This window comes from Ambystoma mexicanum, chromosome 3q (assembly GCF_040938575.1).
Source record: "Ambystoma mexicanum isolate Mex_15411 chromosome 3q, UKY_AmexF1_1, whole genome shotgun sequence".
Taxonomy (NCBI): Eukaryota; Metazoa; Chordata; class Amphibia; order Caudata; family Ambystomatidae; genus Ambystoma; species Ambystoma mexicanum.
Genome location: NC_090926.1, coordinates 787,143,496 through 787,162,854, shown reverse-complemented (window position 1 = coordinate 787,162,854; position 19,359 = coordinate 787,143,496). Strand labels below are relative to the sequence as shown.

At 45.2% G+C, this 19,359-nt stretch overlaps 1 protein-coding gene across 1 annotated transcript in view; it reads left to right on the top strand.

The window, feature by feature from the left end:
- LOC138448017 (proton channel OTOP2-like) overlaps positions 1-17,350 on the top strand; it is a 272,950-nt gene extending 255,600 nt beyond the window's left edge. The window contains exon 8 of the mRNA XM_069604549.1: positions 17,180-17,350. Within this exon, the coding sequence (XP_069460650.1) occupies positions 17,180-17,350 (171 nt within the window). The remainder of the gene's footprint in view (positions 1-17,179) is intronic.
- The last annotated feature ends 2,009 nt before the right edge of the window (positions 17,351-19,359 follow it).

The window sequence follows — 19,359 nt, the reverse complement described above, 5'->3', positions numbered from 1 at the left end:
ATACCAACCCAGTCCCTTATCCCCGTGTTGCGGTAAATGTGAACAAACCCAACAGTTGGACCTATTAAAAATGGCATGTGTAGCATTCATAATAAGTAGCAGAGTGTTGTTCTGGTAACTCTGTCTGTGGAGAGAGTCTCTAGGAGATAGAGTGTGCAGATGCACAAATAGAGTAGAAACAGTGGGTACATGTTCAGTGGGTAACACATTTTCAAGCGGATGTACTTCTTCCAGATACCAAAATCCTAAAGCAATGACTATTGTAAAACCAGTTAACATTATCACTAAACAAGAATACGTTTTCGGGGCCCACACATTCGATTGTTCTTTTCCGTGGCTGGTCACACTGTCTCTTATCGGTTCCGTATGAGCGGGAGCGGTTGCAGGCATTGTACTCTTCAAACGGTTTGCATCAAAGTTAATGGCCGAGCGTCTTCTTAGTCCTTTCACAAACCCTAGCCAACAGAATCCCCTTATATACAAATGATCGGGCCAAAAAGGCAAGCCCTTTGCTGATTTTCTCAGTGGCACAGCCGAACCGTGCAGTAGGTCTATTTCCTTGGACGCAGATCGTACCTTGTGACTCCTGGTACGGAGTGAACTGTGAACAATGTGTGGTCACTTCCTGTTGGAAGCGACAAATCGGAAACAGGATCTGATGCAAGATCCGGAACAAATTCAAAAGATGGAACTGTTGGAGAGTGTGGAGGTGAAATGGCTGTTTCCCCAGGCCCCACGGGCTCAGAGAGAGTCTCCGACGCACTCTCGATGCTGTTTACTGCTTCGTGATCGTTGGTTGCAGTACTGATAAGGGGTTCTGTATCTTCTGTAGCAAGTGGCACAGGGCACGGAATTCTCTTGATGTGGGACGCGTGGATCCAGTTCTTCCTGCCTGCTACCCGCACCGCTGTCTGTGTGACCAGGAGGACCTGGTGGGGGCCCCTCCAACGAGGTACGAGGCAGGAAGATCGCTCAAATGGTTTTGTGAGGACTCAGTCTCCCAGCCGTATGCTGTGACCGGAGCCCTCGTATCTAACAGGTAGAGCCTCTCGCACCTGGTGATAAATCAATACAGATTTTTAGTTAACTGGCCACAGTAGTCAGAAAGAAGTACATTTTCGACACATCTTGTAAAGAACAAGGCTTTGGGAGATTCCAAATGTTAGCTGGCCGACCCATGGCCACCTCAAAGGGAGAGAGCCCAGTCTTAGTTTGAGGGGTCGTCCTCATGGACAATAATACGATCGGTAAGGCGTCCGGCCATTTTAGTTTGGTGCTGGCACACGTCTTAGTGAGTATGTTCTTAATGATGCCGTTGTGTCTCTATACTAGTCTAGCACTCAGTGCCTGTCTGGCCGAATGGAACCCTTTATCGATCTGTAACCCCGCACATATCTGCAGAATTACAGCAGCGATAAAATGTGGACCATTGTCTGACCAGATGACTCTTGGTAGACCAAATCTTGGAAAATATTCCTTCAGCATGGTCTTTGCCGTGATCATAGCGGTGGCCTCTTTGACGGGAAAAGCTTCAACCCATTTGCTAAAGGCACAAATGACGACCAATACATATTTAAAATTATTACAACGCTCCATTTCTATGAAGATAAAATTGATAACTTCAAAGGGGACAGAAGGTGGACCAAAACTACCCCTAGGAGTTGATGTGCCCTTTCCCACATTGTGCTGTAAAGAAATCATACACCCCTGAACAAAGCATTCAGCTACTTTAGGGATTTTGTCATTTACCCACACTTTTTGCAACATTTTGGCAACCTTACAAGCACAAATATGGGTAGGACCATGAGCCATAACAACCATCATTATTATGTATGGGTTGGGCAATAACCATTTCCCTTCAACTTTGTCCACCCAACACCCGTCATCATCCAATTTCGCCAAACCCTCAGCCCACTTCTTAGATTCCTCTAACGTGGCATCGGCTTGAATGTTCTTTATGGATTTGATACCCTCATCCAAAGTACAGGCATTTGTGGCTTCCCTTGAAGTATACATTTCTGAAGAGAGATCAGTGGCAGTCTGTTTGGCTATCTGGTCAGCAAAAGCGTTCCCCTTTCCTACATCATCTACAATCCTCTGATGCGCTGCACATTTTATAATCGCTAGCTGAGTAGGCAGTGCAAGCGCTGAAAGTAACCGTACTATCAAGGAGCCATGTTGAATTTGTGTGCCATTTGAGTTCAAGAAACCTCTTTCTCCCCAAAGTCTGCCAAAGTTGTGAACCACCCCAAAGGCATACTTACTGTCAGTATATATGTTTACAATATGCCCTTCGGAAAGTTCACAAGCTTGGTCAATGCTATAATCTCTACGGCCTGCGGGGAGTTATGCGTGATTCTTTTGGTCTCCACGACCGTGCTCAATGTGGTGATTGCATAAGCAGCTGTGGATGTACCATCCGGGACTTTGAAACAGGAGCCATCACAAAACAGCTTCCCTTGTGGTTTGTTCCAAGGAATGTCTCTTAAATCCATTCTGCCTCTCTTGTTCTGTAGTGTAAAGGCAGTCATGTGACTCTTCATCACTGCAAGCAGTACCTTGTGAGAAAGGTAAAAGTTCAGCCGGATTAAGAACACAACACCTCTTGATTTGGATGTGTGGTGCAAACAAGATTAATTTGTATCTCGTTAATCGTGCGGAGGTAAGGTGTTGCGTTTGTGTTCTGTTTAATAGAACATCTACAGAGTGTGGTACCATCAAGTTTAAAGCATGGCCTAGGACCGTTCCCTCGCTCTGTTTTACAGAAGCAGCGACAGCTCTCAAACATCTTGGCAAAGCGCAAGCAACAGGATCAAGGGTGGAAGAAAAGCAGCCGCATGGCCTTTACTTCCCTCCATGTTCCTGCGTTAATACAGCCAAAGCACATCCATCACATTCATGCACATACAACACGAAGGCCTTTTCATAGTTTGGTGTGCCCAAAACTGGTACCAAGCACAATGCAGTCTTGAGCAGATCAAATGATTGCTGGTGTTCCAAGTTCCACGGTAATGGCGAAGAAATGCCCTTCTTTGTCAGAGCCAGCATTGGTTTAATCACTAAGGAGAAATTTGGGATCCACTGTCTACAGTAAGAAGCCATTCCTATAAAGGCTCTGACTTCCTTCTGTGTATTTGTGACAGACATGCTAGAAATTATTTTTATCCATTTAGGCGTCAACCTTCTTCCCTCCTTTGATAGGAGATAGCCTAAATAGGTGACCTCCTGTCGACAATATTCAAATTTTTTAAGCTTTATGTCCATGTTGTGCTAAGTGAATAAGCAACAACACAGTGCCCTCCTTACAGGCTCTCTCTGAGTCAGCAGCTAAGAGAAGATCGTCTACATAGTGAAGCAGTATACAAGTAGAGGGCAACTCAAGTGTGTCGAGCTGCTCTTTCAAAGCCCTACTATAGATGCTAGGACTTTTCGTGTAACCTTGCGGTGCACGGGTAAAGGTAAATGAGCGTCCCCCTAAATTGAACGTGAACAAGTATCTACTGTCCTTATGTATAGGGATACTAAAGAAAGCATTCTTTAGATCTACAACACTAAAGTGAGTAGCTGCAGCCGGAATCATGGTCAATATTGTTGTCACATCAGGCACAATGGGAAATTGTGGAGCAATAATCTTATTAATTTGCATGTAGATCAATAATAAAACGGAAGGGAATCGCATTATCGCCTTTTTTATACATAGGCAAAATCGGACTATTGCACAAACTACCTGCAATTTCCTCAATCTCCCCTCGATGCACAAAATCAAGACGATGCATTTCAGAGCTTGCTCACCATCGACCGAAATCTTATACTGGGGAATACGTGGCAACTTTACTCCATGTTTCAGAATAAACTTAACAGGCTCAATTTGCAAAACACCAACATCACTGTCATCAATTGCCCACAAACACTCCGGAACATTACTAAATTCCGGGAGACAGCAAGTTGCTGTGGTGAAATCGTCAAACGCACTCCATCAGAAGAACAATGAATTACCGCATTTAATTCTTTCAACAGATTCAACCCCAACAAATTCTCTCCACAATTCATGGTCAAAAGGAATGGACATTGGTCCGTGAATGGACCCAAAGTAATAGGTACCGGCAAAGAGACCCGACAGACGACTGGTGTGCCAGAAAACCCTAAAGAAACATTGGTTTGCCCTGACAGAGAAATGTTTGGAACCCGTGAATGATCAATGGAACACTTCTTTACCCCTGTATCTATCAAGAATAGATGTTTCCTATTTCCCACTATTATTTCAACATAGGGACCTTTCTGAGTAACGGGAATAGGCGTTGGTTCCAAACATTGCTTCGGGCAATCCTAGCGAAACAGAATGTCATTGAAAGGATGTTCTTCAGAGAGGTAAGCGGCAGAAGGATGATCAAAAATGTTTCTATTGTCCACACTTGGTGCCTGATTGTCCTGCGAAAAAGGTTGCTGTGAATCCTGTGAAAACTGACTTCTACCAGGACCCCCTGACCCTGGGCGACCTCTGGATCGTCTACCCATATTCCCAAATGCGTTATTCAACCTCTGCTGGAGGATTGGCATTGTGCATGCCAATGACCCTCTTGTCTGCAATAAGCACACTGGTTTATGTTTACAGGACCCAATGGCGCATTTCCCTGTGGAACGTACTGACCTCTAAATTGTGAAGTACCCCCTCTAGGGCCTCTAACAATTTGTTGCAATAGTAGTTTTGTCTTTAAGTCACCTTTTCTCTTTTCAACTCTTTCTTTTTCATTATTGACATGATTCTCATAGTACTGAGCTATGTGTAGTACTTCTGACTGAGACTTTGATTGCCAAGCGCTGTCGGAGGACATCATTTGTGACTGGATGTCAGGCAGAAATCCACGCATAAATGTATCCACGAATAGTCGTTTCCCAGACTCTGTGCTTAAGTCTTGCCCACTTTAATCTGAAAATACTTGTTTGAACCGGTTAAAGAACTCGGTAGCAGCCTCGGATTTCCCTTGGACACAGGCCGTAAGCTTGTCCCAAATAATCCTTCTTTCAGGAATTATAGTTTTCAACTTTGTAACTATTCTATCAGGCAAGGTTAGTATTACCTCTGGAGGTCTCTCACCAGCTGGCCTTCCTCTGTCTAGCCCAACCATGTTATCCCATGTATCTCCTAACCCTGGTACATCATCTCCAAGTCCTAATCTGCTTCCATAAGTCAACAGACAGGAGTACGGGAAATAACAAATCAATATCACTTAAGGTGTCTCTGCAAGACAGACTCTATTTCTTTGTAGAACCCTGTCAGATTCTTCCTAATATCGGGAATAGATTGTTTAATGGTGTTCACTTCCTGTTCCGAGAACGGGACGTGAACGAACTGCGATACATAATGTGCAGGAATTTCTTGAGCAACTGCACCTGTTGCAACATCAGCTGGAATCTCAACCTTTGGGACAAATGTCGGAGGAACCTCTCTCATAGGCAACGGAGAAATAGGCAACTCTGATCGCTTACTAAGCAACAGAGCTAAATCGAGTGATAAAGCAGCTGAAGAAGTGTCAAACGAAAAAGCCCTCTTATAAATACTCAATAACTCTGTGGGACAACAAATCATTCTTTTTACACACTCATCCTGCAGGTACTCTACCATTACCTGTATCACTTTCCTCTGCATTTCTAGCGTATACTGACTATAGGTGTCATATACTTCAATGGGAGTTATCAAGACATCTGAGATCCACCAATCGTGTTTCCTCATTTATCGATTTTCGACAAGGAAAGAACCGTTTCTGCACGAACACAATGTCCAAACTATCACCATCTTCATCTTCATTCTTCAACCTTTCCAACTCCTTTCTATACTCAAAAACCCTCTGTACATGCTCTTGTACTTTCTACGCAGTATCTCTAGAGAATGCAAAAGTATTCAGATCCCTTAACCCTTGTGGGAGATCTACATCATTTAGCCTATTCCACATTACACATAAATCAATTCCTAATCCTTCAATAAAAACGTTTTTCTCAGGAAAATTGTCCAAATCACAGAGTGTGGCAAGAACATCATCTTGTTCGTCCCTCTCCATGCACTGATTAGCCCACGCAGTTAATTCACGCTTTTTATCTGAAGACACAGTATTCCGAGTTACAACCCTCGATCCCGCTCCCCGATCTACTACAAGCGGTGTAGAACCACTTGGAAGAGGGAGAGTAGGCAATTTCTGAACATCTGGAAACAAAGGAACTATCACTGGCGCGGCAGGTGAGCCCACCGGACCCATAACAGTAGGCAAACGTGGAGGAGCAGGTGGAGGAGCGACGACAAGAGGAGGAATGGGAGGAAGAAGAGGAACATTAAGAGGAGCAATAGGAGGTGCAGGAGGGGCTCAGGGAGGAGGAATAACAGCAGGAAGAGGAACATACGGAGGTGGCGCAGTGGCACCAGGCCTACGTTCATTTAGAAGTTTGTCAATAACCTCATCAGATACAGGAAAGTCTTTGGAAGGATACATTTTCTGGATACCAAGCGAGAAAGCCCTATCCATATTCCTTACTGACTCAACTGTTTATTCTGGTCATATAACAACACTTTTTTGGCGTTCGTCATATGACGGCGCGCATGCTTTTCTCTACTCTTAAGCTGCTGCATAGCTTCTTTTTTCCAATTCTGTAATACATCGAATGCTGCAGGTCTAGCCTTTTTCTTCAATAATATAGATTCTAAGTATTCAATACGAGGAATTTCAAAACTACCATTGACTGGCCACTGAAGTTCGAGAGCATGTCTAGTTTGTCCGTGCCAAATATCATTAAATAATGTACTACCAATGCCGTAATTACAGTACATAGTACACGCCGGCGACCCCTCCATTGGCGCTGGTCCGCCAAATTCCAAAGATTGTCTGTCACTGTGGAATAACGCCCTGAAGCAGGCAGACAATTTCCAAGGCATATCAGAATACTGGTGTCACCTGGTCAATAATTGTACTCGCGAGAGCAATGCACCAAAACAAATTATCAGGATACTTAAGAATCGGGTCACGACTCACTTGATCAAATCCTAAGGAGGTCCGATCGGATTGCAAAAAGGTTCTAACCAAGGTCCCACGTGGTTGGTGATTTCGGCAAATCTGCCCTCCTCGATATATGGACCTTCGTCAAGATGCCGACTCGGACCGCGTGCTCACCGTCCAGGGATCAGGCCGTGCAGCACTGCTGAGGTGTCGCTTCTCATCCAAGAAAGGGTCCCCCTTTTACACCGTCCGATAGCCACGTCAACCTTCAACGAGCTGGCATCAATCTTGAGGGTCCCTATTCGGGCGCCATCTGTGAAATCAAAAGAAAATATCAAGGCTGAGTACCCCAAAAGGAAATACACCAAACACTGCCTTATAAAGATTCTCAGATTTTTATTCAAACAACTGTACAGTTTACAAAGAAACAAAGTATCAGATAGCTATCTGGCCCTCAGTACATCACAGCGAATACCAGCCCTTTCGGTGTGAGAAGTGAGAGGTACTGGACATCTAAACATTTGCATCTTTTATACAGTTCCCAATCGTAATGTCCAACCCCTCTGCAGGTTAATCATTTTCAGGCTAGGGTTCGTGCCGAGTTCACCTCTAATTTATCCGACTATATGCATGTGGATTGTGTCCAGTTTGTACAACAACAAATCACAATGGCAACAGTGTATCTTCGAATTTAACATTTATGCCTCAGTACACGTCCTATACAATGTAGTTCAACAAGTGTTCATGTTTAGTACTTAAACAACATTGTGCTTGATGTATGTCCGCGGAACGGGCTTGTTGGCATAGGTAATCCTCGATCTACAGGTCAAACATAGGACAAGGTCTCATTACACGGTCCTAATATTTGGCCTACAGGCAGTTTGGACATTAACTCTGCGCGAAGATCAGGACGGCTAGTTTACAAGCGGGAACACACTGTCCACCATTTTAGAACACAGATTTGAAACAGAAATCAAAATGGCAGATGTACCCAAAATGGCGGCTAGGTCGATCTTAGGTCGGAACCTTGCAACGCGGATTTCTCCGCAGAGCGACTGGGCTTAGGCCAATATATACAATAAAGGAGGTACAATATGATATCCCGTTTAACATTGCTGTCAGGGTTCATTTTCAGGTTGCCTACCCCTACCTTACGACCCTGAGTGACACCAGGTTAGATTCAAGGTAATCTCATGTAATTTTAGGATTACTCATACCACACGTGATTATCAAAAATGATTTCTTTTTATTTTTATTGTTCTGACAACACATGCCTAAAATAAAACAGGCGTGCAAGCGCCTAAATCTGTAAAAACACTGTGCTAGTCACTTACAATCTAACTGGTGTAGACATACCAGACCTTTCAAAATGCCAAATTACATGGCGAAAGGTAACGGGGAAAAACAGTGTATATTACTGCAAGCGTGGACACATGTAGTTTCAGGGAAGAATCTAGATATATTAAAGTGTCCCAACTGTGATGTATGCCTCAAAGGTTTTATGACCAGAGCGGGTCTGCTAGTTCTGTACTTTATTTATTAGCCACTCTGTGCTGATTTATCTGCGTTGAAGTAGGGTCACTGAGAGTTGCTTAATACATATCAGCTACCCTTTTTGCAATTTACTAAAAATGAGAGATAGGCATCAAGAAAGTGAAAAAGTTCCTGTTAGCAAGTCGACATATGTTTCGGCCTTTCTGACTCATACGGAACTCTCTCTTGGTGCCGTTGGTTCTGATGGTAATAGTGGCCGTCTTCAGGACAGAAACAATTTTGTTGTTTTCAGTAAACGGCGAATGCTCAGACTCCGATTTGACTTCTTTCATGCTTTTCCTCAGCGAATGCCACTTCCATCTTTACTACTAATGCGATCGGAAACTGTAGCCCACAACATTCTTCAGAGAAAATACTGGTGCGTCCTGGAATACAGTCTCAGTCCTACTGCACCAGTAAGACGCCCAGCACCCACGTATCTACACAAGGTGTAGACAATCTACTAGCAGCTCATACGGGTTAATGCCCCTACACTTATACAAGCAGTTACTCCTTCTCTCAAGCCGCCCCCAACATCGCACCAACGCGCCGGCCCCCCTAACACAGGACGCTTCCCACACAGCCGCAGTGCTCCCTGCCTCTGCTTCCTGGGCACGTAAAATGATGGTCCGGGTCCTTTACTCGCCAGACAAAGGCCGTGTTCGTAACAGCAATGCAGTTGCTTGCAGGGAACAATGCGGCTCTGCATTCCACAGCTTCGCTGAGTCCCACTTAATGTGACGTCACAAGTCACAAGACGCTTCAGCGGTAAGCAGAGCTCCTGCACCAACGGTCTACACACATGCCTGCAGTACTTTGGACAGCTCTTCCACCACGGTATGTCCACAAGTCTCGTAGAGTGTATAGTGTCCACAGCTCCCGTAAAGTACATTACTGGCACCCTTGCTTACGGTCCCCTTCTTCGCCTTATGAGACACCTGTCTCTTATATTTTGCTTTTTTTTAACATATGGGCATCTTTCTATTTAGTAGGACAGAACTTCCCACTTCTCCTCTTCCTTATAGCTAAATCCCTTGGAGTCAGGTTGTCCTCCCCCCTTTCTCCTGCTGAGGAACAGCTTCCCTTTCCCCAACAGATGGATCACCATCCCCTTCCAGATCCAGACTCAGCTCTCCTTGCAGTACATGCAGAACCAATTCCTCCTATATGGACACTTCCAATGTGAACACCTGAAATCTGCACTCCACCTCCCTCTTTTGCCACCCTGGGTGATGAACCTTACTTTATTAGGGGCAGTGTTGTCCTTCACCTTCTTGCTGCACCCCCACGCAGTAGGTTCACCAGCTTTCCTTCAGTTTCACGCTCCGGTTCCTCTTGATAAAATCCCATCCTCGTCGCCAATGAAATGATGCAGCCTCCATCCTTCTTAAGTACACTTGTAGGTTTATTGCATGCTTCTTAGGTACCAATACAAGTAGTTACTTAGGTTACATATAAGATAGATATAGGACAATAACACTGGCAGCCCATCACCCAAGCAGAGGGCTAACCAACTGACCAAGCTAGAACCTTCAGCCATACATTCCAACACTCAAGCATCAACACTCCACATGACATCACAACATTCCTTCTTGCCCAGGCAAGCCATACACAACACATCTCCCCCCCTTGCATTAGCACAACATACCCAACAAAGCGCTACACAACACCCCCACTTGGTCCAGCGGAATTACTGCCGGATTACAAGTGGCTGCGTAAATCCCCATTTTTTAGGAGCCCATAAAACTCTATGGGGCTTTTTGGAGGAATTACTGCAGTGGAATTCCACCGATTTTCAAGATTTTTGGCAGACAGTTGGAGAATTCACCTCCAGCACGATACTGGAGGTAAATCCTCCACTCCAGCACCATACTCGTAGTACGGCAGAGCAGGAACATTGGCGGTAATTTCGTTACCACCAATTTGGCAGCACATTCTATGAGAGTTAAATGAAAACAGGCCCGCAAAGAGGCCTGATCACAGAACAGACAAAAGGGGACGGGAAACCCCAACACCTCTTTGATATCCAATGTGTCAACTTGAAGCTATATCCCACCCCTCTGTATGAAGGACAGGGAATGCCATGTCAGGGACAACTGTTTAAAAGTAGGCATCCCCACCAGGGAGAACCCCTTTCAGAGAGAATATGTATCTGAATTGGTGGAGACAGAAAGTCTGTTCTCTCCACAAACTTCAAGCAAGACCTGTGCTTTGATCAGGAGCCACAAACAGCTCGATTAACCAGAGAGACACTTTGATCCACAACAGACTGGAAGATAGGTGGGACTTAGTACTACATGTTGTCACCCCTTACCTTTCCTGTTGCAAAGCACTCTGCTTATGACCTCACGCATAATAGAAGATTGTTGGTGGGGATCCAGGATTGGTTCATTGAGATAGGCTTGGCCTGCACCAATCACTGGAGCCCATTTGGCTTTTAAAGAGGCCTCTGCCCCTCACTTAGCAGATCATCTGACTTTGAGAAGAGTAAGAAGAAGGACTGATTTGGACCCTGGCTGAAGGTACATTCTGCCTTTCAGCTTCTGCCAGTGAAGGAAGGTTAGGATTTCCAGAAGGGAAGCAATTTCGCTCCCCTAAACATCTCCCAGGGAACAGAGGGAGATACTAAACTCAGAGGACCCATCCAGCAGCTCCAGAACCTTTACCCAGCCAGCACACATCGTGCCCTGTGAGGTTCTGCCAGCAGACTTCCTAGGTGGGAAGTGCAAGAGAGTCTCTGAACAAAGGACAAGGCCTTTGCCTGCAAACACACTCCTCAGCTTTGGGCTGTCCACCTTAAAGGACAACACAAGCCCTGCAAAGAAGCTGGGAGGAGTGCCACTACAAGCATCAACCAGCGTCCATCTTTTAAGGGCATTTTTGAGGCAGTCAAGCCCCTCAAAGTGAAACCGGCTGCACCACTTACTGTTGTCACAATGCAGTCACTAAAGCCGCCCGAGATGCCTTGACCAGTGTTCCAGATCCACCAGCCAGCACAAAGACAATGATTCTTGACCCCAAGCCGCTGTTTAAGCCATCCTGCAGCCATCTGTCCAGCCTCACTTGCCGAACTGCCTTCCACCTGATACCCGCATCTGTCTATCTACCGTCTTGAACTCTGTTGCAGGAGCTGCAAAGCATCCTAGAACCGACTCGAGGCTGTCGAGCATCAAGATAATCTCAAGCACCAGGTACATTGTGGTTCTGTCCCCCTGGTCCTTCTCTGAAACCAAATAACCTTGAACAGTTAAGACTGTTTGCTTTACTGACTACCCTCATGTCAGTATCCAGTGTGCTTCTCTTTCCTTCTTGAAATTGTCTGTCCTCTGTGTTCCTTTACAGGGTGGGTTGTATTTTGTAGTGTGCTAGAACTGTATTTTGTAATAATAATAAAGTAGATAATGTACAATATTGGTATTTACACAGTGTTGCAACTAACCAAATATCCATGACCTTGCAGAGATAAGCCTGCGCTGTTCCATCTGAAGGGGCCCCTGAAGGACCCTCGTTTGTGGAAACAAGGCACAATCACCACACACGAACTGATACGCCAGACACGACGTTGTATTCCCAAAATGTAGGGTTTATTGCAAAGCAAATAGTCTCAGTTGGCCAACTGGTCCCACGCCCCGCGATGTGTGTCTACCAGACCTCGGGGGATGCAAGAGAGCGGAATTCGTACAACAGTTACATATATACAAAACAAGCATCTAGTAATCAGTAGTGTCACAACTTACACCGCCCCTATTGCATTTCCTTTGAACTAGGCACGATGATTGACAATGGTGACAAGTATGACACCTTCAAACATTCATTTAGTAACAGGTTGCAATTTTGTAAGCCCAGAGACATAAGTCTTTGTTTTAAAGAACACGATGCTTCTGTTTCTGCAAGCAAGCTGTGCGTAGGGAGAGACACATTCCAGGCCTTGCTATCTCCTAATTTCTATTCGTGTACTGGGGGTCAACTTGCTCTCCAGGGCTCTACCGGGCTCAGGAAAGGGGGGCTGCAAAGAGGAGCATAATTCAAGTAATTTAATGTTCACTCTAGCATTTCTACTGTGCTTTCCGAGACTAGCTGGCACCTGCTGTACTGATTAGATTGCCTTGCTGCTCACTCTCCAAGGATATGCGAGGGAGGGGACCGAGCATTTCTGTCTGGGTTACTGCGTTATGTTTCAACATGCCACTGGCGGCCTCGCATTGTGCACCAGTGAAGCAGAATAATATTTCAGCAAAGCAGTTTTACATGAGGCAAAAAGGCAACGTTAGAGAAAACAAGAAGAAAACAAAATGGCGATTTCAGTCACCTTAAAATGGCCGCATCATGGTTAAGCTTTTGCTACACATTTCTATTACTAAACACATGAGGCGGCTGGTCTTCGGCCAACAAAGTATAGTGCCTTACGTTCGAGGGGGTGTCTACTGTTTCTGGACTGACACATCCACGTTACCAAAATTGGACAAGGTTTTTAATTTACTTGTTTTTCCAATCTATTTGAATCCCTTCTGGTATACTAGAGGTGTGGGGTCGATTGATAGTTTAGAAACCGATATTCATCCCTGGACCACTGTTGCCCCAGAAGTTGATTCATCACATGGTTTTGTACAGCAGCAATGGCTTAGCCAACAGGATGTCCAGCATTGTTAGACATTGCGGCTAAAGAAAAGGGCGTGCAACAAAATAATGTCATGTCACAAACAGAAAGAGTAAAGCAGACAGCACTGTACGCTCATACAGTATCAAACCCTTCTTATGTCAGTCAAGAAAGAATGCAACACTTGCCATGACAGTCCTGAAGAAGGTGGTACAACAAATAACACCGATACCGGTTGACACTTAGACAGTGACGGTTGGGAAAGTCCTGCGACACACTGCACAAACCCTAATTGGGAGACAGAGTTAGTATTACGGTCAGCCCTCTGGTTTGGTCTTCACAGCAATTCAATTAATTCATTTTCAGTCAAGCTTTTTAATCTGGAATAGACATCCTGAGTATGGGCTAATAAATGTGTACACTGCCATACATACGTACTGGGTGCCTTTATCACTTCTCTTTCTTTTCTTAGAAAACTAGGTGTAATGTGTTGTCCATTTTCATTATATATATAAAATGACTCCATGAAATCTGCAAAATCATGTTTTTTTGACCTCATATAATATAGAAAAATATCGGTTCTCTTTCTTATTCTATCCATTGATAGACAGGTGGCGCACCGGCGCATACTGAGGACATCTTGGATTAGGGGCAAGGACAGCTAGAAACGTCTGTCCTTTTGTCTCTCTGTGCTGGGATAGGCCCGTTGGTCAATCATATACCAGTTTGAAGAATGATTATTGGGTTATGCTAGCCTGTGTATTGATGGAATCTGTCTATTGATGTTAGACATGTTATACCACACCACGGTTGTTGAGCCCAGCTAGTATTCTCAACCCAGCGTTAGCGTTTACCTGTCCCCCTCCCCTTTTTTCATGTTTAAATATGTTGCATGGGCACAACCCACCTAGCTGCTGTTGAGCAATTGCCCCCCAAACCCTGGATCTTGATCGCCCTCAAGAGCACAATCCATTCATTTCACTTCCACCAACCCCAAGATCAGGTTCTGATCTCTGTTCCGTTTATTAGACCGTGTTGTCATTGTGGACAGGCTGGTTGGCCCTCCCAATCTTTCTCCCACTCAGTGATTTCGTCCACTCGGGAGGATAGCTCAGGGGGAACGTGCTCGCCTTGAAAGCAAGATGACACAAAGGAAAACAGGTTCGATCCCCGGGTCTGCGCTTAGAAACTTCTGGGTATGAAGCGCGTTATAAATAACATATCATATCAGTAGCAATAACTTATCCAAGAGGATGTCCAGCATTGTTAGAGACGTTGCGGCTAAGGGAAAGGACATGCAACAAAATAAAATAACGTCATGTCACAAATGGAAAGAATAAAGCAGACAGCACTGCACGCCCTTACAGTATCAAACCCTTCTTATGCCAGTGGAGAAAGAATGCAAGACTTGCAATGGGCTGTGAGGGATAGACAACATAAGACAGTGCCGTACACCCATACAGTATCAAGCCCGTCCCATGTCAAAGAGTGAATGCTAAAGGTTGTAATCAGAAGCAGAAAGTACTGTACCCCCATACAGTGTCAGACCTGGCTGTGTCAATAACAGTGTGGAATGTGGGCTGTGATGGATAGACAACATAAGACAGTGCCGTACACCCATACAGTATCAAGCCCGTCCCATGTCAAAGAGTGAATGCTAAAGGTTGTAATCAGAAGCAGAAAGTACTGTACCCCCATACAGTCTCAGACCTGGCTGTGTCAATAAGAGTGTGGAATGTTAATACAGTAGCTTATAATCACAAGATGCGTCAAAGCAACTTGCCAAGCAGTTTGAATTGGACCTTGTTCCTCGCTTTAAGCACTTGGATTGTCATGGCTTCTGGGGTCGCATGTATCTAGCGTTCAAAATTGGATGTATGCGTGAACAGGTCTGTTGCTTGCTGTGGAGGACAGTGCCACCTATTTAGAGATCGTTGCCATTCAATCAGTTTAGCTTGAGGCATATAGTGCATTCAGTGCCAGCAGTAAAGGTGCACTGGGCAATGTCTCCCTCATTTTTAAGCCCTGCACATGCCTTATCATGCAAAAGGCCTACTTTGTTCGGTTTGGCTTGGCACCCTCAAGGTGAGGCCCTGCTGGAGCATGGCAACATACCAAACACTCCCTGTGATGCCAAGTCCCCTTACTGTAGGACTCGGAGCTCTGGTAGAGAGGTGAGCAAGTTGGGGCAGCTTCAGCTGAGACTGTGCTTTTGAACAAGCTGGTGCTGGGAATTTTGGTACATTGAACAGTGGATCAAGAAAGCATGCTCACGAGGCATGTGCTGGCTGCTTGTAGTGTATACCAGCATGCCTCCTGCATCTTGGACATATATGGGCCTCATTACGAGGTTGGAGGTAGCCATGCCGTTTTTACCGGCATGGCTACCCCCAAACTCGGGTTTGGCTCCTGGTCCAACAAAAGTGGAATTACCGGGCCATTCTGACTTTGGCGGGCCCGGTAATTCCCCTTGCGCGGGACCCGGAGCCGGTACATCCCCATTCCCATTTGAGCCCCCGTAGGGCTCAATGGGAATGGGGAGGATGGTAGCAGCGGTACCGTTGATAACGGTACCATTGCTACCACCCAGTTCTGCTCGCGGGTGCCGCTCTGCACGCCTGGTCTGACCAGGCGTGCAGAGCGGCACCCGCGAGCATAACTCGTAATGTGGCGGTACAGTGATAAGGGCGCCGGCAGCACTACCGGCGCTGTTATCACTGTATCGCCACTGTTATAATAGTCCTCTAATGATGGTAACCCAAATGCTATTGTGAGAATTTACATCTCACAAAAACAAGAAATAATAAGCAAATCAATAACAATATGCACTGAAAAGACTGTCCGGTAAAAATACAAACATTACATTATGAAAAAGGTGGGGATAAATTAAAACAATAAGCTTATAATAACAAACACAAGTGCACATTGTAATGTTTAATTAACACATTCAGAAAAACAATGGTGAATGAGCTGGAAACCTGGTCCCAGGTTTATTTAGGTGTCACCCAGTTGATGAGGCACATGCCAGGGTCGAACCAGGTTCCAAATCTACACCAGTGGCACTGGGTAGATGGACTCCACAACGACCACTCTTCCAGAGAGCACAAAGCACCGGAATGCCCATGTGCTTGAAAGGATTCCCACATCACACTCTACTCCTCAAAGTGCGTGTGTGGAAATGGCCCAACACGCACAGGGTGCTCAGAATAATGTTGAATGGCAAGGAGCCACGTGGTGGTGAAACGATCGACAGCGTCTTGGAAGGTTGCATCCCGGATGCATAAGAGATAAACTGGGACCAAAAGATGTTTTGGAGAAATGGCTGATTTAGAGGATTTAAAAGAGATATATCTACAGAAGCTGCTGTGAAGTACATTACACAAATGTGCTTTTAAATATTTCACTGCAAGAGCAGAATGCTTTCCCCCAATGGAACATTTAAATGTATTAACTGTGTTTGCTTCTTATGGCCATGACTTGAACTAGAATATGCACGATGACTCCTTTAACCACTCTCTCTATGGCAGCCTTCTGCAATCTTTGGCTCTCCTGATGTTTTGGACTACAGCTCCCATCATTCCTAGCCAGCATAGTCAATGGCAAGGAATAAGGGGAATTGAAGTCCTAAACATCTGGCGAGCCCTAGGTTGCAGATCCCTGCTCTAGGGGAAATGAGATGTTCAAGTCACTATACTGTTGTACTGTGATACTGCTGTTCTGTGGAATCTGGTATCGTTATGCGTTGTTGCAGAACTGGCATCTGTGATGCTGTGGTCTTGCAATATTACATGGTACTGTTGCATGCATTACTGTGGTTCTATGCTATGTGATACTGTATTATGTGTTACTGTGATAGTGTGAAACTCTACTACTCTTTTATTGTTATGTGGCTGTATGTGGTGCTGTGGTGACATGGCACTGATGTACTTTATGTGGACGTTCTGTGAAGGTCTTCGTTCTTCTTGATCTTCCCCTGTAGCTTTTTGATTCTTCCTTTGCAATGTGGTGTGCATCTAGCATCCAGTTTATCGTGATCGCTTAAATTATTTATTTTTCTCTTCCCTAGTTCTGGATTTTTCCGGCTTTCGGGGCACGGCTGAGGTTTGATAATCACCTTGAAGTGAACTTTTATGGACTGTCCATGTGGGTTCTGATCACCAACATTTGCATTCCTTTTGGGATCTTCTACCGTATGCATGCCGCCGCCTGCCTTTTGGAGCTCTGCCACCAACCATGAGAACTATTGCGACTACTCTGACAGCTCCACCTCTGATCCTGGAAGTGCTGCCTTCCACCCCAAGAGAGTCCTGGCTCCACATGAATACACCCAGAGCGAAGTCTGCCCTATAACCTGAGAGAGAGCTCTGTGTCTTACTCTGGAAGAGCTTGAGCAATCTTCCTGTGGGAACTCTGCGTCGATCCCGAAGAGTTCTGCCATCCACCCAAAGAGAATTCTGCCACTTTACTGCTTGAACATTCTACCACCTGCCCTGTGGGACGTCTAACATCTATCCTGAAAGACTTCTTTCTCCTAACCTGAGAAAACTGTCCCTCCAAATTAGTTTGAAAAGTCTTGAAAATAAAATGAGTGTCTGCCCCCGGACAGACAGGGCCTATAGCCTCTGGGAAAAGACCGAAGTTGTAAATGGCACCTCTAGAAGAAGGAAACATGCAACCTACCACATATGGCATTCCTCAATTCTCAAAAACAACCAATCCATTTTTAAAAGCAAGCAAGGAAAGCGTGGTCACTAAATGGCAAATGGGGGTTACCTAAAAACCTTCTGCAAATGAGGAAGGAATGTAATCCTGTAACACAGGGCTGCATGTCTCATAGTCCACATCAATGAGGCAACCATTCATCCCCAAAACACTAGGATGTTGCCCAATGCAACTCCAAAACTGTGACCAGTAAACAAGTGTCACGAACGTGCCTATTTCCCTCCAGAACGCACCTAAATACATTCGAAATAATAATCACCCCGCAAAATGTACACCAATTCAACAAAGGACCTCGGCTGTTTGGATTAGTTTAGCCAATTATGATTGCAGCTCTGCAAACTCCCATTCTCTCATTGTGACCATTCTCCTGGGTCTGATTTAAGATTATGTATCCCGCACACAAGGATTATCCAACTATACCCTCAATGAGAGACAAGTAAGGCCCTCATTAAAATCACTCATTAGATAAAGCAGATCACAGCAACGACTGCGCAGTCGCACACCTCTAATTCATAGTGAAGACAATTGAATGATGGTTCTACTCCCATCTGATAAACTTCCCCACCTCAGCCTGTTAGCCACATTCAGAATGGTAGATGATTAAAGTTGAGCAAGAACCATGAAGCATTGAAAGAGCACACGTTACAGACTCTGGTTCGGGGCATCCTTGCCGCATGACACTCAGAGCATCAACATGGGGTACTCAATATTCTCACGCGTGTCAAAGTCTGTTGCAAGCAAGCGCACAGGTCCATACCGTCCTTCGACAACAACGATGCATACAGGAAGCATCTGAGTCTTGATCAACAGCCTATGTATCCCGCTGAAGGGCATGTGAAAGGAGACTCCTCCTAAAAGTAAAACAATTCCAGGGCACCGCTCCTCAAGGAATGCCTGCAGATCATCCAGTACTGGCTTCCACACTTGAACTCCCGCACAACAATCCGGAAATGGCCACCATACCTCTGGCAAAAGGAAGCAAGGCACATCAGCATTTGTGCTGCACTCCAAATTACACTTTGAAATTCTCTCCAGGAACACTGGGAAAGGAACCCATTTCCGGCTCATTCTAAAGAAACAGAGAAAAATACGTAAGCAGGCATTGCCCCTCGCCAGTAGTGCAGCCTCTAATCCTGTCCAAGCTTGATTACGTAAGTTGAATTCCGAAGGCTTTGCCAACAGACTGGCTGTAACTCTCCAAAGTCACCAGGCATGCAACAGCACCTCTCAAATCAGATTGACCGCAACATATGCAGGTAACACTATTTTCCAGGCATATGCTTCCCGTCAAATCCACCTTCCATCTTCCAGAACAGCAACTCCAGCCTAAAGAACCATGATCACAATATGCAAGACTATTAAGCCATCTCTCTAGGCAGAAAAGCCTGCATCCTGCAAATTCAAATAGCAAACCTCGACGCCTCGTCCTAAGCATGTGCCATACAAGTCTGGACTGTCCACCCAAAAAATCTTCTGATGCATTTTAGGAAGGAACGCAACCCATGACTCTCCAGGATAAATGTC